The 22,565-nt window shown below is 60.1% G+C and overlaps 2 protein-coding genes across 2 annotated transcripts; one reads left to right on the top strand and one right to left on the bottom strand.

The window, feature by feature from the left end:
- Positions 1-242: 242 nt before the first annotated feature.
- On the top strand, positions 243-5,027 carry IL23A (interleukin 23 subunit alpha). Its single transcript, XM_054294337.1, has 4 exons — positions 243-647; positions 1,767-1,865; positions 3,536-3,661; positions 4,887-5,027. Exons 1-4 carry the CDS (start codon positions 453-455, stop codon positions 5,025-5,027), a joined length of 561 nt encoding a protein of 186 aa, XP_054150312.1. The 5' UTR covers positions 243-452.
- A 2,391-nt stretch (positions 5,028-7,418) lies between these two features.
- Positions 7,419-20,909, bottom strand: STAT2 (signal transducer and activator of transcription 2). The gene is made up of 23 exons (XM_054294330.1): positions 20,779-20,909; positions 19,402-19,552; positions 19,229-19,327; positions 19,055-19,147; positions 18,899-18,977; positions 18,709-18,794; positions 18,479-18,627; positions 18,247-18,405; positions 15,752-15,904; positions 14,763-14,783; positions 14,053-14,146; positions 13,896-13,952; positions 13,736-13,819; positions 13,554-13,652; positions 12,537-12,672; positions 12,388-12,437; positions 11,622-11,710; positions 11,404-11,540; positions 10,145-10,333; positions 10,013-10,070; positions 8,810-9,143; positions 8,101-8,710; positions 7,419-7,549 (listed from the first exon to the last, which is right to left on the bottom strand). The coding sequence occupies exons 1-23, from the start codon at positions 20,907-20,909 to the stop codon at positions 7,422-7,424; spliced, it is 3,186 nt and encodes a 1,061-aa protein (XP_054150305.1). The 3' UTR covers positions 7,419-7,421.
- Between the last annotated feature and the right edge of the window lie 1,656 nt (positions 20,910-22,565).

Genomic DNA, 22,565 nt, shown 5'->3' with positions numbered 1-22,565 from the left:
GGGACAACGAGGAACACCGGGGGGACAACGGGGAGATAACGGGGGACACCGAGGCGACATCGGGAGGATACCAGGGGAACAACGAGGGGACATCAGGGAGACACCGGAGGACACCCGGGAACACCGAGGAGACACCGGGAACGCTGGCTCGGACACAGCGGCACCGGGGAGCGGCCGCCCCGGGGCTCCGCCACTCCCCGGTGTGCCCGCGATGCACCGAGGGGCCATCCCGGTGCCGGTGCCTCCCGTCCCGCCCGGAACTGCCCCGGGTTTTCCTGCCGCTCCCGTCCCGTGCGGTGCCGTCCCGGTGCGGCGGGGACCCCGGCCCGGTATCGGTTCTGCTTTCGGGGGGAGGCGCCGGGGCGGGAGCACCTGCCCCGGGATTCCCCACCTGCCGCCGCCCCATAAGAGCCCGGCGGCGGCGCCGGCGGCGGCACACACCGAGAGCAGCGATGGCTCCGCTCCGCCGCCTCTGCCTGTGCCTGCTCCTCGCGCTGCTGCCGCCGCCTCCCGCCGCACCGGCACCGGCACCGGTAACGGCACCGGCACCGGCACCGCTCCGCCGGCCGGACTGGGCCGCCTGCCGGGTGCTGTCCCGGGAGCTGTCGCGGCTGCTCGGGGCGGCCAGAGAGCCGCACCCGGTGCTGGTGAGTACCGGGGGTTCGGCGGGAGCACCGGGGGGATCAGACAGAGTACCGGGGGCTCGGTCAGGGGGTGCGATAGCTCGACCGGGGAGAGCCGGGGTTCGGCCGGTGCACCGGGGGACTCGGGAGGTACCGGGGGGCTCAGACAGAGTAACGGGAGCTCGACCGGGAGAGAGAGGGGCTCGAGAAGCACCGAGGAGATAGGCCGGAGTACCGGGGGGCTGGGGAAACACCGGGGGCTTCCGTTGGGGGCACCGAGAGACTCAGGAAGCACCGGGGGGCTCGAGAAGGACCGGGGGTAGAGGAAAGCACCGGGAGCTCGACCGGGCAGAGCCGGTGCACCGAGGGGCTCGGGAAGCACCGGGAGCTCGGCCAGGGGCACCGGGGAACTCAGCCGGGGTCACCGGGGGGCTCAGGAAACACCGGTGGGCTCGGCCGGGGGCACAGGGGGCTTGGGAAACACCGGGAACTCGGCCAGAGTACCGGGGACTCAACCGGGGGCTCCGGCAGAGTCACCGGGGCAATCGGCCGGGGAGAGCGGGATGCTCGAGAAGCACCGGGAGGCTCAGGAAGCAACCGGGGAGCTGAGCCAGACTACCGGGGGCTCGGAAAGCACCGGGGGCTCGGCCGGGGGCGCCGGGGCGCTCGGGAAATACCGGAGGGCTTGGCCGGATTACCGGCAGTCTCAGCCGGGGCGAGAGGGGGGCTCGGGAAGCACCGGGGGCTCCGCTGGAGGCACCGGGAGGCTCGGGAAGCACCGGTGGGCTCGGCCAGAGTACCGGGAGCTCGGCCGGTGCACCGGCGGGCTCGGGAAGCACCAGGGACTCAACCGGGGGCACCGGGAGACTCGGGAAGCACCGGGAGCTCTGCCGGGGGCACCGGGAAGCACCGGGGACTCAACCGGGAGCACCGGGAGGCTCGGGAAGCACCAGGGGTAGCACCGGGAGGTGCGGGCTCATCGCGGCGGGGGTTGCGCCGGTACCGGGCGGCTTCGGTGTCCCGGGGCGGGTTCGGTGTCCCGGTGCCGGCCGTACCGGGCGGGTTCGGTGTCCCGGGGCGGGTTCGGTGTCCCGGTGTCGGCCGTACCGGACGCGCTGACCCCGGCCCCGCTCGCTGCTCCAGGAGGGGCTGCAGCTGCTGGAGGAGGAACCCCAAAATTGGCCCCCCCGGATCCGCTGCAGCGACGCCTGCGACCCCCTGAGCCTGGAGAGCAACCACACGGTACCGGGGGGCTCTGGGAGGGCTCCGGGATCACCGGGGGGGCTGCGAGGACCGGGGGGAACCCAGGGATGCTGGGGGTTCACCTGAGGATGTCGCTGAGGGTTCCTGGGGGGTCCCAGGGGTGCTGAGGATGAAGATGGGGGTCCCAGAGGGGTCCCAGGGATGCATTTGGAGGTCCTGAGGATGTCTGGGGTCCCAGGGGATGATCTGGGGTTCGTTTGGGGGGTTCTGGGGATGTCTGGGGGTCTTAAAGGGGTCCCAGGGGATGCACTTGGGGGTCCCAGAGGGGTCCCAGGAAAGCCGCTGGATGAATTTGGGGGTCCTGGGGATATCTGGGCGTCCCAGGGCTGCTGAGGATGAGCCTGGGGGGTCCCAGAAGGACCCCAGGGGATGCTCTGAGGTTCACCTGGGGGGTCCCAGGGCTGTCTGGGGGTCCCAGGGGATGCTCTGAGGATAAACCCGGGGGTCCCAGAGGGGTCCTAGGGATGCTGGGGGATGAATTTGGGGGTCTTGGGGATGTCTGGGGGGGTCCTAGGAATGCTGAGGATGAAGCTGGGGGTCCCAGAAGGGTCCCAGGGGATGCTCTGGGGCTCGCCTGGGGGGTTCTGGGGATGTCTGGGGGTCCTAAAAGGGTCCTAAAGGGGTCCCAGGGGATGCACTTGGGGGTCCCAGGAAAGCTGCTGGATGAATTTGGGGGTCCTGAGGATGTCTGGGGCTCCCAGGGGTGTCCAGGGTCCCAGGGGGTGCTCTGGGGTTCACTTGGGGGAGGGTCTCAGAGGGGTCCCAGGGATGCACTTGGGGGTGCTGGAGGTGTTTGGGGGTCCCAGGGGATGCTCTGAGGTTCGCCTGGGGGGTCCTGAGGATACCTGGGGGTCCCAAGGATGCATTTAGAGGTCCCAGAGAGGTCTCAGGGATGCCTTGGAGTCCCAAAGATGCACTTGGGGGTCCCAGAGGGGTCCCAGGGATACTGAGGATGAACCTGGGGGTCCCAGAGGGGTCTCAGCAATTCCGGGGGATGCACTTGGGGGTCCTGGGGATGTCTGGCGGTCCCAAGGATGCCTTTGGATGTCCCAGAGAGGTCTCAGGGATGCACTTGGGGGTCCTGTGAGGGATATCTGGGTGTCACAGGGGGTGCTGAGGATGTGTCTGGGGGTCCCAGAGGGGTCCCAGGAAAGCTGCTGAATGAATTTGGGGGTCCCAAGGATGCGTTTGGAGGTCCCAGAGGGCTCCCAGTGATGCTGGGGATGCATTTGGAGGTCCTGGGGATGCCAAGGATGCATTTGGGGGTTCCAGAGGGGTCCCAGGGATGCACTTGGGGGTCCTGGGGGTCCCAAGGATGCGTTTGGAGGTCCCAGAGCGCTCCCAGCGATCCCAAGGGCTGCGCCCACTGTTCCCACGAGTTCCTGGGGGTCCCGGGGGTGCCATGGGGGGTGTGTGAATATCCCTGACCCCCATCTCACCCCTATGCCCCCCAGCTCTGCCTGCAGCGCATCCGCCAGGCGCTCCAGCAATACTGAGGGGTGCACTTGGGGGTCCCGGGGGTCCCAAGGATGCATTTGGAGATCCCAGAGGGCTCCCAGGGATACCAAGGGGTGCATTTGGGGGTCCCATGGGTCCCGTGGGGTGTGTGTGGATATCCCTGACCCCCATCTCACCCCTATGCCCCCCAGCTCTGCCTGCAGCGCATCCGCCAGGCGCTCCAGCACTACCGGGACCTGCTGGGCTCCGACATCTTCCGCGAGCAGCCGCAGCCGCAGCTGGAGAGCACCATGGAGCAGCTGCTGCGCCTCGTGCAGGTCAGCCAGGGGGGCGGCACGGCCCCAGGTGTCCCTCAGGGTCACCAAATGTCCCTCAGTGTCCCACGGGGTCCCAAGGCATTCCTCAGTGTCCCACCCTGTCCCTCAGTGTCCTTTGGTGTCCCTCAGCGTCCCTCAGTGTTCCCCAGTGTCTCTGAGAGTCCCTCAATGTCCCTCAGTGTCCATGAGGGTCCTTTGGTGTCCCTCAATGTCCATCAGTGTCCCCCAGTGTCCCTTGGTGTCCCCCAGTGTCCCAAATGACCCTGATTGTCCCACACTGTCCCTCAGTGTCCCCAAATGTCCCTCAGTGTCCCACGGCATCCCTCAGTGTCCTTTGGTGTCCCTCAGCGTCCCCAAACGTCCCTCAGTGTTCCCCAGTGTCTCTGAGAGTCCCTCAATGTCCCTCAGTGTCCATGAGGGTCCTTTGGTGTCCCTCAATGTCCATCAGTGTCCCCCAGTGTCCCTTGGTGTCCCCCAGTGTCCCAAATGACCCTCAGTGTGCCTGAGGGCCCCTCACTGTCCCTTGGTGTCTTTTGGTGTCCCACATTGTCCCACATTGTCCTTCAATGTCCATCAGTGTCTTCCAGTGTCCCTCAGTGTCCTTCGATGTCCCTCAGGGTCTCTCGGTGTTCCTCAGTGTCCCTCAATGACCCTCAGTGTCCCACCCTGTCCCTCATTGTCCTTGGTGTCTCTCAGTATCCCCTGGTGTCCCTCATTGTCCCCCAGTGTCCCCGAGTATCCCTGAGTGTCCCTCAGTGTCCTCCAGTGTCTCCCAGTGTCCCTCAATGTCCCATGGTGTCCCTCAGTGTCCCACGGGGTCCCTCAGGGTCCCCAAATGTCCCTCAGTATTCCGTGGTGTCCCTCATTGTCCCTCAATGTCCCCCAGGGTCCCTCACTGTCCCTTGGTGTCCTTTGGTGTCCTACCCTGTCCCTCAATGTCCCATGATGTCCCTCAGTGTGCCCCTATTGTCTCCCAGTGTCCCAAATGTCCCTCAGTGTCCCACACTGTCCCTCAATGTCCGATGGTGTCCCTCAGTGTCCCTCAATGTCCTTCAGTGTGCCCCAGTGTCCCTCAGTGTCCCCCCCATGTCCCAAATGTCCTTCAGTGTCTCCTGAGGTCCCTCAGTGACCCCCAGTGTCCCTGAGTGCCTTTTCGTGTCCCTCAGTGTCCCGTAGTGTCCCCTGGGGTCCCACGGCCCCCCCTGACCCCTCCCTGTCCCCTCAGGACGGGCCCGGCCGCCCCCCCCGGCACCTGCCGGCCCCCCCGGAGCTGTGGCAGCGGCCGCTGCAGCAGCACCTGGCCCTGAAACGGCTGCGCTCCTTCTGCGCCCTCATGGGCCGCGTCTTCAGCCACGGGGCGCGCTGAGACCCCGGATAGCGACACCGACCCCCGGACACTCCCGGACACCGACCCCAGCCCCGGACACCGACACCGACCCCGGACACCCCCGGATACCGACCCCAGCCCCGGACACCCCCGGATACCGACCCCAGCCCCGGACACCGACACCGACCCCCGGACACCGACCCCCGGACACCGACCCCCGGACACCGACCCCGACCCCCGGATACCGACCCCCGGACACCGACCCCAGCCCCGGACACCCCCGGATACCGACCCCCGGACACCGACCCCCGGACACCGACCCCGACCCCCGGATACCGACCCCCGGACACCGACCCCAGCCCCGGACACCGACCCCCGGACACCGACCCCGACCCCCGGATACCGACCCCAGCCCCGGACACCGACCCCCGGACACCGACCCCGACCCCCGGATACCGACCCCAGCCCCGGACACCGACCCCCGGACACTCCCGGACACCGACCCCAGCCCCGGACACCGACCCCGACCCCCGGACACCGACCCCGACCCCCGGATACCGACCCCAGCCCCGGATACCGACCCCCGGACACCGACCCCAGCCCCGGACACCCCCGGATACCGACCCCAGCCCCGGACACCGACCCCGACCCCCGGATACCGACCCCAACCCCGGACACCCTTGGACACCGACCCCGACCCCCGGACACCGACCCCAGCCCCGGACACCGACCCCAGCCCCGGCTAACGACCCCAGCCCCGGACACCGACACCGACCCCCGGACACCGACCCCAACCCCGGACACCCTTGGACACCGACCCCGACCCCCGGACACCGACCCCAGCCCCGGACACCGACCCCAGCCCCGGCTAACGACCCCAGCCCCGGACACCGACACCGACCCCCGGACACCGACCCCCTCCCGATCTTCAACCACGGGGCCCGCTGAGACCCCCCGGATACCGACCCCTAGCCCCGGACACCCCCGGATCCCGCCCACCCCCCTTATTTATCGCCCCTCCCTTATTTATCGCCCCCTCCCACTTATTTATCGCTCCCCCACCCCTCATTTATCACCGTCCCCCCCTTATTTATCGCCCCCCACCCTCGGACACCACCCCCCACCCCTTATTTATCGCCCCCTCCCACTTATTTATCGACCCCCCCCTCCCGGATACCGCCCACCCACCGAGGACACCCCCATCCCCTAATTCCGGACACCGCCCACCCCCCGGACACCCCTCCCCTTATTTATCGCCCCCACCCCCTTATTTATCGCCCCCCCAACCCGGACCCCTCCACCCCCCAGACACCGCCCACCCCCTCTTATTTATCGCCCCCCCCCCCATTATTTATCGCCCCCCCCACTCCGGATACTGCCCCCTACTTATTTATCGCCCCCCCCTCCTTATTTATCGCCCCCCCAACCCCGGACATCGCCCCCCCCCCCCATTATTTATTGCCCCCCTCCCGCGGTTATTTATGATTGGAGCCGTTCCTTTATTTATCTCGGGTATTTTTCAGTTTCTAATAAAGCTCCCAAGGAGAGCAGAGAGCGGCCAGTGTGGGGGGGAAGGGGTTAATTTACAGATAAAGGGGTGGGAAGGGGTTAATTTACAGAGAGGGGGGTGAGGAGGGGTCCCCGAGAGGGAAGAAACCGGAGAGGGGTCCCCGGAACCGAAGGGGCAGGGGAGGGGTCCCTGGAAGAGACTGAGGAGGGGTCCCTGGGAGGGAAGGGAGTGAGGAGGAGTCCTCGGGAGGGACTGAGGAGGGGTCCCCGGAAAGGAAGGGATGGGTCCCTAAAAAAGAAGGGACCGGGGAGGGGTCCCCGGGAGGGGTCCCCACAAGAGAAGGGGCTGAGGAGGGGTCCCCAGGAGCGAAGGGACTGGGGAGGGGTCCCTGTAACGAAAGGGACTGGAGAGGGGTCCACGCAAGGGAAGGGACTGAGGAGGGGTCTCCGGAAGGGGTTCCTGGAAGGGAAGGGACCAAGGAGGGGTGCCCAGGAGGGAAGAGGCAGGGGAGGGGTCCCTGGAAGGGCAGGGGCTGGGGAGGGGTCACTGGAATGGAGGGGACCGAGGCGGGGTCCCTGGAAGGGGCTGGGGAGGGGTCTCTGGAAGAGAAGGGACCGGCGAGGGGTCCCTGGGAGGGAAGGGGTTCCCGGGAGGGGAGGGGTCACTGGAAAGGAGGGGACTGGGGAGGGGTCCCTGGAATGAAAGGGACCGGGGAGGGGGTCCCTGGAAGAGGTCCCCGGGAGGGAGGGGACCAGGGAGGGGTCCCTGGAAGGGGTTGGGGAGGGGTCCCTGGAATGGAAAGGGTTGGGGAGGGGTCCCCGGAAGGGAAGGGTCCCTGGAAAGGAGGGGATCGGGGAGGGGTCACTGGAAGGGGTCTCTGGGAGGGGAGGGGTCACTGGAAGGGGTCTCTGGGAGGGGAGGGGTCACTGGAAGTCGCTGGCGTCGATGTGCAGCGGGGGGAGGTCGGTGAACAGCGAGGGCACCGCGGGCAGGGCCGAGTCCTCGGGCTGAGGCAGGAACGGATCGTGCTGGGCCAGGAGAGCCGCGCTGCCTGCGGGGGGACACGGCGGGGACAGCTGAGTGCTGGGGGGACACGGCGGGGACGGGGACAGCTGAGTGCTGGGGGGACACGGCGGGGACAGGGACAGCTGAGTGCTGGGGGGACAGATGAATGCCAGGGGGACAGGGCAGGGACAGGGGACAGCTCAGTGGGGACAGGGCAGGGACAAGGACAGCTGAGTGCTGGGGGGACACGGCAGGGACAGGGGACAGGGCAGGGTTTGGGGACAGATGAGTGCCAGGGAGACACGGTGGGGACAGGGACAGATGAGTGCCAGGGGGACAAATGAGTGCCAAGGGGGGACAGCTGAGTGCCAGGGGGACAGGGCAGTGGGGACAGGGGACAGCTCTGTGCCCATAGGGGACAGGGCAGTGCCCAGGGGGACAGGGCAGGGCTCAGGGGACACCTCTGTGCCCAGAGGGACACCTCAGCGGGGACAGCTCAGTGCCCAGGGGACAATGCCCAGGGAGACAGGACAGGGCTTAGGGGACACCTCAGTGCCCAGGGGACAGCTCAGTCCCCACCCCAGCCCCAACACTCACCAGGGCTCAGCTGGAAGCTCTCCTCCAGGCTCTCCTCCAGGCTCTCCTCCAAGGTCGCCACCACGTCTGGCATCAGCTCGGCCACTCCCAGTGTCCCCAACGTCCCCAAGGTCCCCGAGGGTGGCTGCAGCCCCTGCAGCAGCTCCTGCATGTCCTGTCCCCCTGGCAGCAGCTCCAGGTCCCTCAGCTCTGCTGGCAGTGTCCCCTGCTCTGCTGTCCCCTGCGGTGTCCCCAAGTCCCCTGAGGCCACCTGCAGCCCCCCAGGCAGCACCTGCACAGCTCCTGGTGCCACCTGCAGTGTGCCCTGGAGGTTGGGGACTCCTGGTGTCACCTGTGGTGGCTCCAGGCTTTGGGGCTGTGGTTGTAGTGTCCCCAAGCCTGGGGGCTGCAGGGTCCCCACCTGTGGTGTCCCCAGGTTCCCAGGTGTGACCTGTAGTGTCCCTGGACTTGTGGCTGACCCCTGTAAAGTCCCTGGGCTTGTGGCCACCCCTTGAAATGTCCCCAAGTTCCCAGGTGTGACCTGTAGTGTCCCTGGGCTCATGGTCACACCTTGAAGTGTCCCCAAATTCTCAGGGGTGACCTGCGGTGTCCCTGGACTTGTGGCCACCATCTGCACAGTCTGAGGTGTCCCCAAGTTCCCAGGGGCAACCTGCAGTGTCCTTGGGTTCATGGTCACACCTTGAAGTGTCCCCATATTCTCAGGGGTGACCTGCAGTGTCCCTGGGCTCGTGGCCACTATCTGAACTGTCCCTGGGCTCATGGCCACCCCTTGAAGTGTCCCCAGGTTCCCAGGGATGACCTGTGGCATCTCTGGGCTCGTGGCCACCATCTGCAGAGTCTGAGGTATCCCCAAATTCTCAGGGGTGATCTGCAGTGTCCCTGGGCTCATGGCCACCCCCTGAGGTGTCCCTGGGCTCATGGCCACCCCCAGAGGTGTCCCCAGGTCCCCGGGTGTCCCCTGCCCTCGGGGCTGCAGCTGCAGCGTCTCCAGGTTCTCGGTGGCCGCCTGCAGCTCCTCCTCGGTCTGACGCCGGTTGGGCGGCCTGGATGGACAGACAGAGGGGTTGGGGTTGGGGTCAGGGGTCAGGGATTGGGGTCAGGGATTTGGGTCAGGGGATTGGGGTGGGGATCAGGGTCAGAGATCCAGATCAGGGTCAGATGTCAGGTTTGGGGTGAGGGTCAGATGTTTGGGGTAGGGGATTGGGGTCAGGGCCAGGGTCAGGGATTGAGGTCAGGGATTGGGGTCAGGGGTCAGGATTGGGGTCAGCAACCAGGGTCAGGTATCAGGTTTGGGGTCAGGGTCAGGGGTTTGGGGTCGGGGATTGGAGTCAGGGATCGGAGTTAGGGTCAGGGATTGGGGTCAGGGATTGAGATTGGGGTCAGGGATTGGGGTCAGAGTCAGGAGATTGGGATCAGGGTCAGGGTCAGAGATCAGAGTTGGGGTCAGAGATCAGGGGATTGCGGTCAGAGATCGGGGTCAGGGTCAGGGGTCGGGGTTGGGGATTGGGGATCAGGGTTGGGATTGGAGTCAGGGATCAGGGTCAGGGATTGGGGATCAGGGTTGGGGTGGGGATTGGGGTCAGGGTCAAAGGATTGGGGTCGGGGGTCAGGGTCAGAGTCAGGGATCAGGGTCAGGGATTGGGGATCAGGGTTGGGGTGGGGATTGGGGTCAGGGTCAAAGGATTGGGGTCGGGGGTCAGGGTCAGAGTCAGGGATCAGGGTCAGGGGTCAGGGTTTGGGTCAGGGATTGGGGTCAGGGTTTGGGTCAGGGATTGGGATCAGGGTCAGGGATTGGGGTCACGTTGAACCAGAGATTGGGGTCGGGGATTGGGGTTGGGGTCATGGATCAGGGTCAGGGATTGGGGTCAGGGTATCCCACAGCCCCACAGAGGTGTCCCCCACATCCCCTCACCTGGAGGACACGCGGATGAGGCGCCGGTTCAGGTATTTCTGGGACTCGCTCAGGTTCCCTGGGGACAAACAGAGGCATCAGGGGGGTGCCCTGGCTCAGTCCCAGGCCGTGCCAGGCCGTGCCAGGCCGTACCCTCCAGCCTCTGGCTGTAGTAGGGCCCGAAGGCCTCGTCCCGGGCGGTGTTGGGGTACAGGAACTTGAGGGGATTTTCTGGATTCTTCTCCTCCAGGCTCATGTGGTAGTCACGGATGATGTCGGGCAGGGCCAGCGACACCAGCTCCGAGGCTGTGTAGGGCTCCACGGCGTGGAAAGTGGGGGACCCTGCAAGGGGGACAGTGAAGGGGTGGCACCGTCATCCCTGTGTCCCACAGAAAGCTGGGCTGGGGATGGGAATTCATTCTTGTCCATTTCTAACCTAAATCTGAATTCAGCTTCACCATTCTTGTCAATTTTTAACCTAAATCTCAATTCAGCTTCACCATTTTCATTAATTTCTAACCTAAATCTGAATTCAGCTTCACCATTCTCATCCATTTTTTACCTAATCTTGAATTCAGCTTCATCATTCTTGTCCATTTTTAATCTAAATCTCAATTCAGCTTCACCATTCTCGTAGATCATTATCCTAAATCCGAATTCAGGTTCCCCATTCTCATCCATTTTTAACCTAAATCTGAATTCAGCTTCACCATTCTCATCCATTTTTAATCTTAATCTGAATTCAGCTTCACCATTTTCATCCATTTTTAACCCAAATCTGAATTCAACTTCACCATTCCCATCCATTTTTTACCTAATCCTGAATTCAGCTCCACCATTCTTGTCCATTTTTAACCATTCTCATCAATTTTGAACCTAAATCTGAATTCAGCTTCACCATGCTTGTCTATTTTTAACCTAAATCTGAATTTAACCTAAATCTGAATTCAGCTTCACCATTCTCACCCATTTTTAACCTAAATCTGAATTCAGCTTCACCATTCTCATCCATTTTTAACCTAAATCTGAATTAATCCTCTTGCTTGCTAAATTTAAGGAAGGAAGGTTTATTTTCTTTGCCTTGGTAGGGCACCAACCTTCTCAAAGGATCTGGACCTCCAGGAACCTTGGAACCTCCAGGTTTCAAACTAAATTTGCCAGGTTTGGAACCAAAATTTGCTCAGGACAAAGGTTTATCAGGACGTGATAAACCTCACCATGGACTTGGAAAATCCCATCTCTCCAGAGGCTTCCACTGCTCCAGGGGGTTCCTGGGGGGTTCCTGAGGGTCCTGGGGGTTCCGGGGGGGGGTTCTGGGGGGTTCTGGGGGGTTCCTGGTGGTTCCTGAGGGGTTCTGGGGGGTTCCTGGTGGTTCCTGAGGGGTTCTGGGGGGTTCCTGAGGGTTCCCTCACCTGTCTCGTGGTGCTCCACCCAGGTGAAGGTGACACCACCCAGGACGCTCTCGCTGAAGCGCAGCAGGAACGTCCCCGTCCTCTTGGACTTGAGCAGCTTCTCCTCCTGCTTGCGGCTCACAAAGCCCAGGATGAGTCTGGGGGAGGCACCGTCAGCTCCTGCGGACCCCCAGACCCCTCCCCAGCGCCCCCAGACCCCTCCCCAGCCCTGTCCCTACCCGTTCTTCCAGAGCTGCTTGAGGTGCTCCTGGAGCAGCCCCAGGATCCCGTCCAGCCAGGCCCAGAAGGAGAAACCGGAGGCTCCATCCTGAGGGAGGGGACATGGGGGGACATAAGGGGACAGGGAGGGACACAGGGACATGGGGAGGACATGGAGGGGTGGGGGACATGGAGGGACACGGTGGGGACATAAGGAGGGACATAGGGACATGGAGGGACACAAGGGGACATGGAGGGACATGGAGGGATGGAAAGACAGGGTGACATGGAGGGATAGGAGGGACATGGGGGATATGGAGGGACAGGGGGACATGGGGACATGGAGGGATGGAGGGACATGGACATGGTGGGGACACAGGGATGGGGGGACATGGAGGGACAGGAGGGACATGGAGGGACATGGAAGGGACATGGAAGGGACATTGGGACATGGAGGGGACAGGGGGACATGAGGACATGGGGATGAGGGAACATGGAGGGACAGAGGGACATGGAGGGGACAGGGGATAATGGGACATGGGGACATGGAGGGATGGGGGAACGTGGAGGGATGGGGGACATGGGGATATGGAGGGACATGGGGACAGAGAGGGACATGGAGGGGACAGGGGGAGACACAGGGATGGGGGGACATGGAGGGACATGGAGGGATGGGGGGACAGTGGGACATGGAGGGACATGGGGACATGGAGGCGACATGGCCATGGGGACAGAGGGGACAGGGCCATGGGGACAGAGGGGACAGAGGGGACAGGCCCTACTGACCTTTGAGAACTTGTGCCAGGCCACGGAGCTGTCCGGTGACGGCTTTGAGCCTTGGGGTGAGAGCAGAGTAAGGGGGGACAGCCATGTCCCACCGTGTCCCCCCAAGTCCCACAGTGTCCCCTGCTGTCCCCTGGAGTCCCCGGCCTTACCCAGGAGTTTCTTGGCCAGCATCAGGAGGTTGTCCCGGCTCAGGCCCCGCTCGGCCACGCTCTGGAACTGCCAGCTCAGCACCTCGGCCAGCCGGGGCCACGGGGCTGGAGGGGGGGACGAGAAGAACTGCTGGGCCTGGGGACATGGAGGGGACACGGGGGGACACGGGGGGACACGGGGTTAGTGAGGCTGGGGACAGCAGGAGGGGAGGGGGACATGCACTGGAGTAGGGGATGGGGACATGGAGGGGACAAGGACATGGGCAGAGGACAGGAGGAGGACATAGATAGGGAAGGGGGACACAGCACGGGAGCATGGGACAGGGACAAGGGACGGGGACAAGGACAAGGGCAGGGATTAAGGGACAGGACAGGGACCGAGGAATGGGGATGAATGGCAGGGGTGGTGTCCAGGGGATGGGGACAAGACAGGGACCACAGACACAAGGCAGGGGACAGGGACAAGGGCAGGGGACAGGGATTAAGGGACAGGGACAAAGGAATGGGGATTAAGTGGCAGAGAACGGGGTTCAAGGGATGGGGACAAGCACCAGGGCAGGGGATAGGGACCAAGGGACAGGGAAATGCAGCAGCAGGGGACAGGGACCAAGAACAGGCACCAAAGCAGGGGATGGCACAGGGACAAGGACAAGGACACGAGGCAGGGCAGGGCACTGGGACCAGGGGACAGAAATCCACACCTGGGATGGGGCAGGGACCAGGCCCAGATTTGAGGACAGGGCACAGGGGACAACCAGGATGGGGACAGGGCTAGGGAGCAGCACAGGGAGCAGCACAGGGGACACAGGGTGGGTGACAGGGGACACGAGGCAGGGGCAGCACAGGGACGGGGTGGCACAAGGCAGGGGTGGCACAGGGACAGGGGACACAGGGGCAGGGGTGGCACAGGACAGGGTGGCACAAGGCAGGGGTGGCACAGGGGACATGAGGCAGGGGTAGCACAGACAGAGGTGGCACAGGGACAGGGGTGGCACAGGGACAGGGGGTCCCGCTCGCCTTGGGGTCAGAGCTGAGCATGTTGAACCAGAGGACGGAGGCCCAGGCGCTGGAGAACTGGTTGTTGTTGGAGATGATGACAAAGGGTAGCGTGGTGGCCTGGGGAGGTGACAGAGCTCAGGCTGGCTGTCCCCAGCCCCCCCCCGGCTGTCCCCAAGCCCCTCCAAGCCCCCAGCCCTCACCTCCAGCTCCAGCTCCAGCCCGCAGTAGGCGTAGGCCAGCGTGAAGGTGATGAGGTGCAGCTCCTCTGTCACAACCAGGGGACCCTGCGGGGAGGTGACACCGCTGTCCCCACCCGGCCTGGCCCCCCCAGAGCCCCCCCCAGCCCCATCCCGTGCCCACCTCGCCGCTGGCACCTTTGCCCTTGCCAGCCCTGCTGTCCTTCTGCTCCTTCAGCGTCTGTGGGGACGGCAGAGTCAGCCCGGGGGCGAGTCCTCACCGTGCCCCCCACCCTGAGGGGGGATTTGGGGGTTCGGGGGGGGTTCGGGGGGGTCCCTACGAGGTACTGGAAGTCGCAGATCAGCCCCTCCTGGGGACTGTCCCCGGCCAGCAGCGTTTTGCTGCTCGATGTCAGGATGTTGAACCGGCGGAACCTGCGGGGCACAGGCGGCAGCTGGGAGGGGTCGGGACCCCCGGAAGGGCAAATGGGGGGGTTGGGACCCCGAAAGGGCAAAGGGGGGGGTCGGGACCCCCGGGAGGGCAAATGGGGGTGTCGGGACCCCCGGGAGGGCAAATGGGGGGGTTGGGACCCCGAAAGGGCAAATGGGGGGGTCGGGACCCCCGGGAGGGCAAATGGGGGTGTCGGGACCCCCGGGAGGGCAAATGGGGGGGTTGGGACCCCGAAAGGGCAAAGGGGGGGGTCGGGACCCCCGGGAGGGCAAATGAGGGGGTCAGGACCCCTGGAAGAGCAAATGGGGGTTCAGGATCCCTAAGAGGAAAAATGGGGGGGTCGGGACCCCCGGGAGGGCAAATGGGGGGTTGGGACCTCCAGGAGAGCAAATGGGGGGGTCGGAAACTCCGAAAAGGAAAATGGGGGGGGTCGGGACCCCCAAGAGGGCAAACGGGGGTCGGGACCCTCAGGAGGGCAAATGGGGGAGTTGGGACCCTCAGGAGGGCAAATGGGGGGGTCAGGAACCCCGAAAGGGCAAATGGGGGGTCAGGACCCCCGGGGTGGGGTCGCAGGCCCTCCGGCGCTGTCCCAGCTCTCACCCTTTGATGTTTGGAGGGTTCCTGCAAGAGAGAAGGGAGGGTCAGGGCTGTGGGACACACATAATATTGTAATATCTAAATGACATTATATTTATATTAATATTTATATTTTTATCTAAATTCTTAGTTTATCCTATATAATTTTTGCATAATTCAATGAATTAAAATTTGAATAAATTCAATAATATAATTCTTTATATTTGTTATTTAATAAATTAAAAATAGTATTTAATGTATTAAAATATATTAAATGATAAAATTACTCATAGTTATTACTTAACTTAATAAATTAAATAATTTAATTTAATAAATAAATACACTAAATAAAATAATTATTAATAATTATAATTTCATTTAATAAATTAAATAATATAATTCTTTATAATTGTTATTTAATACATTAAAAATTTTAATTTGATACATTTAAATTTAATAAATTAAATAATATAATTTCTCATAGTTATCACTTAATTTAATAAATAAAATAATTTAATTTAATACATAAATACATTAAATAAAACAATTATTAATAATCATTATTTAATTGAATAAATTAAATAATTTGATTAATTAAAATTGCATAAACTTTAAAGTATAATTCCTTACCATAATTATTAATTTAATATATTAAAGAATATCATTATTTATTATTATTTAATGTAATAAATTAAATAATTTAATAAATACATTAAATAGCATAATTATTTATCATTATTCTTTAATTGAATAAATTAAATAATTTTATTAATTAGAAATCTAATATATTAAATGATACAATAACTATTATTTAATGTAATAAATGAAATAATTTATTAATTAAAATTTAATAAACTTATTAATATAATTCATTACCATAATTATTTAATAAATTAAATAATACAATTATTTACTATTATTTACTTTAATAAATGAAATAATTCAATTTAACAACCTAAACAATTTCATTTATTTAATAACCCTTTGGAGCCCGTGAGGTTTCCCGGCCCCACCTGTCGATGTGGATCCGCGCCTCCATGCGGTGGTTGCGGTCCTGCAGCCTCACCAGGAGGCGGGCGCGGGTCGAGAACTTCCCGGTGGTTCGGAGCACCAGGGGCCGCTTCCCGGCGTTGGGGGTGCTGGGCTGCTGCTCCACCACGAAGGCGCTGGGGAAAACGGGGGTTCAGGGCTGCCTGAGACCCCCACGTGCTCCCCGAGACCCCCCTGTCCTCCCCGGGCTGCCCTGAGACCCCCCAGTCCTCCCCGAGACCCCCCTGTCCTCTCCCGAGACCCCTCTGTCCTCCCCGGGCTGCCCTGAGACCCCCCCATCCTTCCCCGAGACCCCTCAGTCCTCCCCAGGCTGCCCCAAGACCCCCCTGTCTTCCCCCGAGACCCCCCAGTCCTCCCCAGGCTGCCCCAAGGCCCCCCCCCAGTCCTCCCCGAGACCCCCCTGTCCTCCCCGGGCTGCCCTGAGACCCCCCATCCTTCCCTGAGACCCCCCATCCTTCCCTAAAACCCCCCAGTCCTTCCCGAGACCCCCCAGTCCTCCCCAGGCTTGCCCCACTTCTGAAAATCCTGGAATATCCCAGGTTGGAGGGAAGCCATGCAGGTTTAGCTCCTGGTTTGGGCATGGGACAACCCCAAAATCTGTCATGTCCTAAATTCCAATCTTTGAGTGGTGTCCAAACAACCAGAGATGGAAGGGACCCATTAAAGTCCAAGTCCTGGCAGAGGACAACCCCAAAACCTGCCCAGTCCTAAATTTCAATGTTTGAGTGATGTCCAAGCACCCAGAGATGGAAGTCCATCATGATGAAACCCCATCAGGAGTCCAACTCCTGGCCTGGCACAGGACAACCCCAAAAGTCCCCCCAGTCCTAAATCCCAATGTTTGAGTGGTGTCCAAACACCCAAAGATGGAAGGGACCCATTAAAATCCAACTCCTGGCAGAGGACAAGCCCAAAAGTCCCCCCAGTCCTAAATCTCAATGTTTGAGTGATGTCCAAACACGCAAAGATGGAAAGGACCCATCAGGACGATCTCCAGCTTCTGGCCTGGCTCAGGACAACCCCAAAAACTGCCCTGTCCTAAATCCCAATGTTTGAGTGATGTCCAAGCACCCAGAGATGGAAGTCCATCATGATGAAACCCCATCAGAAATCCAACTCCTGGCCTGGCACAGGACAACCTCAAAACCTGTCGAGTCCTAAATTTCATCATTTGAGTGGTGTCCAAACACCCCTTGAGCTATGGAAAATCCAGAGATGGAAGTGACCCATCAAGATCTTCTCCAACTCCTAGTTTAGCACAAGACAACCCCAAAACCTGCCCAGTCCTTAATCCCAATGTTTGAGTGATGTCCAAACACCCAGAGATGGAAGGGACCCATCAAGATCTTCTCCAACTCCTAGCTTAGCACAAGACAACCCCAAAACCTGCTCTGTTCTAAATCCCAATGTTTGAGTGGTGTACAAACACCCAGAGATGGAAGGGACCCATCAAAAGTCCAACTCTTGGCACAGGACAGCCCCAAAAGTGCCCCCAGTCCTAAATTTCAATGTTTGAGTGGTGTCCAAACACCTCTTGAGCTATGGAATATCCAGAGATGGAAGGGACCCATCAGAATTATCGAGTCCAACTCCTGGTTTGGCACAGGACAATCCCAAAACCTGCCCAGTCCTAAATTTGACCTCAGATCCTGCCCAGTCCTAAATTTCAACATTTGAGTGATGTCCAAACACCCAGAGCTGGAAGGGACCCATCAGGATCAAAGTCCAGCCCAGCACAGACCACAAATCCCAGAGAATTGCCCAAACCCTCCCTGACCTCCTGAATTACAGAATACCCAGAGCTGCAAGGGACCCCAAAGTCCCACCCCGTTGTTGTCCAAACACTCCCAGATCTCTGTCACCCTTGGCCACCATTCCCTGGAGATCTCTTGAGTCATCCAGAGCTGGAAGGGACCCATGAGGATCATCCAGACCCTGCACAAACACCCCAAAATCCCACCCCATTGTTGTCCAAACACTCCCGGATCTCTGTCACCCTTGGCCTCCATTCCCTGGAGAGCTCCCCCAGCTCTCCACCACCCTCTGGGTGGAAACACCTTCTCCTGCTCTCCACCCTGGAGCCCTCCTGGCCCAGCCCCATCTGGAGACCTCCTGAATCATCCAGAGTTGCAAGGGACCCATCAGGATCATTGATCCCACTCCAGACCCTGCACAAACACCACAAAATCCCACTCTGTCCCCAAGAGCCTTCTCCAAAAGATCTCTGTCACCCTTGGTCACCATTCCCTGGAGACCTCCTGAATCATCCAGAGCTGCAAGGACCATCCAGACCCTGCACAAACACCCCAAAATCCCACCCCATTGTTGTCCAAACACTCCCGGATCTCTGTCACCCTTGGCCACCATTCCCTGGAGACCTTCCCCAGCTCTCCACCACCCTCTGGGTGGAAACACCTTCTCCTGCTCTCCACCCTGGAGCCCTCCTGGCCCAGCCCACCTCTTGAGCAGGTGCGTGAGCTGCTCCTGCAGCCTCTGCTCCAGCAGGGGCGTCTCTGCCACCAGCGGGTCCCTGGCGTAGGTCACCTTCTGTCGCAGGTCCCCCAGCGCCCGCAGCAGCTGCCGCAGCTGGAACAACCCCTGGCCCAGCTCCGTGAACCTGCAGGGGTTCAGGGAGCTCAGAGGGGTCCGCCTGAAGCCCCCCGAGCCTCCCAAAGCCCCCCAGATCCTACCAGGTCTCCAGCGGGCGCAGGTTGGTGTCGGCGGAGCCCCCCAAGCACAGGCGCTGCTGCCGCGCCCTCCAGCCCCCCAATTCCTGCTGCAGCAGCTCCTGCAGGGTCTCACTGCGCCCCAAAAGCTGCTGCATCTGCGCCAGCACCTCCTGGGGGGAGATCTGGCTGTGAATGGGGTACTCAAGGTGGGTAGGACCCCCCAAAATCCACCCCGATCTCCCCCTCCTCACCCGCCGCTGCCGGTCCAGGTTCTGCAGTTTGGCTTGGAGGGATTGGAGCTCCTGCAGGTACGCGGGGTCCTGGTTCTTGTCGTCACCTGAGGGTAGGGCAGCTCGATCAGGGTTCTGGGGGGCTCACTCAGGGTTTTGGGGGGTTCACAGGGCAGTGCCCGCCCCCCCATTTTCCCAGTGTGGGGCTCACCTGGCCGGTAATGCACCTTGAAGCAGAAGTCGAAGGCATCCTGCAAATCCTCCAGGTGCCTGAAGGCTCGTTCGGCTTCCTGCGGGCACAGGGCGGGTGAGGAGGGGTCGGGGGGCTCGGAGGGGGTCTCGGGGGTCTCAGGGGTCGGGGGGTTACCTGCAGGGCTGTGTGGAACTCAGCCAAACGCCGCTGGATCTGCTGCTCCCTCCCGCCCTCCAAAGCTGGTCTGGGCGCGGGCACCGACCCCTCCTAAGGAGGGAGAAATGGGGTGGGGGGCGCGGCCGGGGGACCCCCGGGATGGGCTGGGGGGATCACAGACCCCTTCCCTACCTGCCCCCCGGCCTGCCCGAGGCGCAGGATCCGCCGCTCCTCCTGCAGCAGGTTGGCCACCAGGTTGGCGAATCTCTCCGGCTTCTCCTGGAACTCAGCCTGGGGAGGGCTCGGGGCGGTGAGGGCGGCACGGAGACCCCTCCCCACCGCCCTCCCCCTGCCCCGAAGCCCACCTGGAGCTCGCGGTGGGCCTTGCGGAGGTTGTGCTTCAGCGTGAGATCCTCGCGGTCCGAGCCCAGGCTGCCCACGCGCTCTCCCAGTAACACCAGTAAGGAGTGGAACAGGATGCGGGCGTGCGAGCAGAGCGGCTCCGCCGCCTGGCGCCTGCGGGACCGCGGGCTCAGCCTCACCCGGGCCCCGCTCCCACTGGGGTATCTTATAAAAATCCCTTTTTATATAAAAATCCCTTTTTTATTTTATAAAAATCCCTTTTTTGTTTTATAAAAGTCCCTTTGCCAAGGTTTTTTCACCCCCCTGACCCAATGATTATAATATAATATAATATAATATAAGCCTTCTGAAACTGGAAAGTCAGTTTATTATTCATTCCTTTCTAGCTTTCTGATGAAACCCTTTCTTCTACTCTTTTAGTATAGTATTATATGATATTATATTTTTAGTATAGTATGGTTTTTACAGTTTTCGTATAGTAATTATATTAAATTAAAAATGCTATAGTATATAGCAAATAATATATAATGCTATACTATATAGATAATGTAATGTCATGTCATGTCATGTAATATAATATAATATAATATAAGCCTTCTGAAACAGGAAAGTCAGTTTATTATTCATTCCTTTCTAGCTTTCTGATGAAACCCTTTCTTCTATTCTTTTAGTATAGTTTTAGTATAGCAAATGGTCATCTATATAGCAAATAATATCTATTATATAAAGTATATTATATATTATTTTCATATAATATTACATGATTTATGATATATTATATGAGATATGATAGATATTATATATAAGCCTTCTGAAACTGGAAAGTCAGTTTATTATTCATTCCTTTCTAGCTTTCTGATGAAACTCTTTCTTCTATTCTTTTAGTATAGCATTATATTATATATTTAGTATAGTATAGTGTTTTACAGTTTTAGCATAGTAATTATATAATATCATATGATGTCATATCATATTGTATCATATCATATTAGATTATATCATATTAAAAATGCTATACTATATAGCAAATAATATATATTATATTATATCATATTATATCCTGTTATATTATATCATATTATATCATGTTATATTATATTATATTAGCCATACTCTATAGCTAATATAATATAATATAATACAATACAATATAATACAATATAATACAATACAATATCATATCATATCATATCATATCATATCATATCATATCATATATCAGCCTTCTCAAACATGAACTCAAGATTTTCATCCTTTCCCTCATCCTGGCCACCCTCAAACACTGCCACGCCCTCCCGGTGCCACCCCCAGCCCCGGTACCGCCCCTAGCCCCTGTTCTCCCCCCGGTACCGCCCCCAGCCCCGTTTTCCCCCCGGTACCAGTTCTGGCTCTCGATCCAGGCCGCCAGGGACTGGCGCACGGCCATGGGCAGCGCCGAGCCCGCGTACAGCTGGTCCACCTGCTCCAGGTAAGCGTTGGCCAAGCCCTGCACCTCTTGCCACTGCGCCATGCTGGGGGGCACACAGAGGGTCAGGGGCGTCCCGGAGACCCCCCGGGGTCACGGAGGGACCGGAGGGTGAGAAACGGCCGCGTGTCACAGCTGGGAACATCTGCACCCCACGTACCTGCCCGCTGGTGCACGGGGGAACCGCCGCTCCCGGGGGTCGCGCTGCTCCCGGGGGTTCCTCTGCTCCTGTTCGACTCTGAGTGGTCCCTGGCGGTCCCCTCTGCTCCTGCTCGGTCCCAGGGGTCCTTCTGCTCTGGTTGTGGGTGGTCCCGGGGGTCCCCTCACTCCTCTTCGGTCCCAGAGGTCCCTCTGCCCCTGCTCGATCTCGGGGGTCCCTCTGCTGTGGTTCTGGGTGGTCCCGGATGTCCCCTCGCTCCTGCTCGGTCCTGGTTGCTTCTGGGGGTCCCTGAGCTCCTGCTCGGTTCCTGGGCGGTCGCGGGGGTCCCTCTGCTCCTACTTAATTAATCCCGGCTGCTCCCGGGGGTCTCTCGGCTCCTGCTCTGTCCTGGCTCCTCTCGGAGGTCCCTCTGCTCCTATTCGGCTCTGGGTGCTCCCGGGGGTCCCTGTGCTCCTGCTCGGTCCTGGCTGCTCCCGGGGGTCCCTCTGCTCAGTTCTTGGGTGGTCCCGAGGGTCCCTCTGCTTTGCCGGCAGCTCCCGGGGGTCCCCTCGCTCCCGCTGCGGTGGTCGCGGACCGGCAGCCGCGTCCTGCGGTGGGAGCAGGGGGTGAGCCCAGGGGGATTTCCCCACCCTGAGCGGGGGGCACACGCACAGAACGCCTACACGAGAGCCCCCAGACCCCTCCTCAAACTCCCCCCTAGACCGGACTCCCACTGAACCCCCCCAGGGCATTGAACCCCATCCCCAGTGGGGTGGGTGCCCCCGAACGCCCCCCGCCCCAGCGGGACGGCCCTCCAAGGGTCGCTGTGTGTGCCCCAGCCGGGGTCCCCTGCCTGTGCCCCCCTCCCCGGGGGCGCCCCGGGCTCCAGAACCGCCCACGTCCCCCCCCCCAGGACCCCCAACCCACCTCAGGCGGCACCGGAGCAGGAAGGTGGGCTGGCCACGCCCCCTCCCCGCTCTGCTCGGTGATTGGTGGAGAGCGGCGAAAAGGCCGCGCCCCCGTAACCGCCGGCTTTGGGAGGGTTTGTTCATTTCCCCAGTTTTACGTCACAGACGGGGGCGTGGCCATTGGGCGGGATATTTTAGGGGCGTGGCCATGGGCGTGGCCAGCGGTGAACGGGGGAGGGAATGGCGGCGGGACCGGGATGGGTGGGGGGACAGGGACGGGGACAGAGGGGACCGGGACAGGCCATGGGGACAGGGGCAGGGCGTAAGGACAGGAACAGAGCCATGGGGACAGGGGCAGAGACGGAGGGGACCGGGACAGGCCATTGGGACAGGGACAGAGTCAGGGGGACCGAGAGCGACAGAAGGACAGAGAGACAGCGACAGAGCCAGGGGGATGGGGACAGCCTGGGGACCGGGACAGGCCATGGGGACAGGTGGACAGTGACAGCAACAGGTCATGGGGACAGAGCCAGGGGGATAGGGACAGCCTGGGGACAGAGACAGCTTGGGGACGGGGACAGAGCCATGGGGACAAGGACAGAGCTTTAGGGACAGGTTATGGGAGCAGGGATAGAGCCCTGGGATCAGAGCTAT

This window comes from Melozone crissalis, unplaced genomic scaffold, assembly GCF_028551555.1.
Source record: "Melozone crissalis strain CALT ecotype California unplaced genomic scaffold, PUWL_Pcris_2 ptg000242l_1, whole genome shotgun sequence".
Taxonomy (NCBI): domain Eukaryota; kingdom Metazoa; phylum Chordata; class Aves; order Passeriformes; family Passerellidae; genus Melozone; species Melozone crissalis.
This window is presented reverse-complemented; position numbering and strand designations above follow the sequence as displayed.

What these genes read in the sequence shown, in the direction of transcription:
- IL23A (XM_054294337.1), top strand. Translation starts at nt 453, where the DNA reads ATGGCTCCGCTCCGCCGCCTCTGCCTGTGCCTGCTCCTCGCGCTGCTG. An exon ending in GCCTGGAGAGCAACCACACG is followed by an intron (nt 1,866 to 3,535) that starts GTACCGGGGGGC and finishes TATGCCCCCCAG; the next exon opens with CTCTGCCTGCAGCGCATCCG. An exon ending in AGCTGCTGCGCCTCGTGCAG is followed by an intron (nt 3,662 to 4,886) that starts GTCAGCCAGGGG and finishes CTGTCCCCTCAG; the next exon opens with GACGGGCCCGGCCGCCCCCC.
- STAT2 (XM_054294330.1), bottom strand. Translation starts at nt 20,909, where the DNA reads ATGGCGCAGTGGCAAGAGGTGCAGGGCTTGGCCAACGCTTACCTGGAG. An exon ending in GGCTGGAGCTGGAGCTGGAG is followed by an intron (nt 13,653 to 13,735) that starts GTGAGGGCTGGG and finishes TCACCTCCCCAG; the next exon opens with GCCACCACGCTACCCTTTGT. An exon ending in CTCATCCGCGTGTCCTCCAG is followed by an intron (nt 9,144 to 10,012) that starts GTGAGGGGATGT and finishes CTGTCCATCCAG; the next exon opens with GCCGCCCAACCGGCGTCAGA.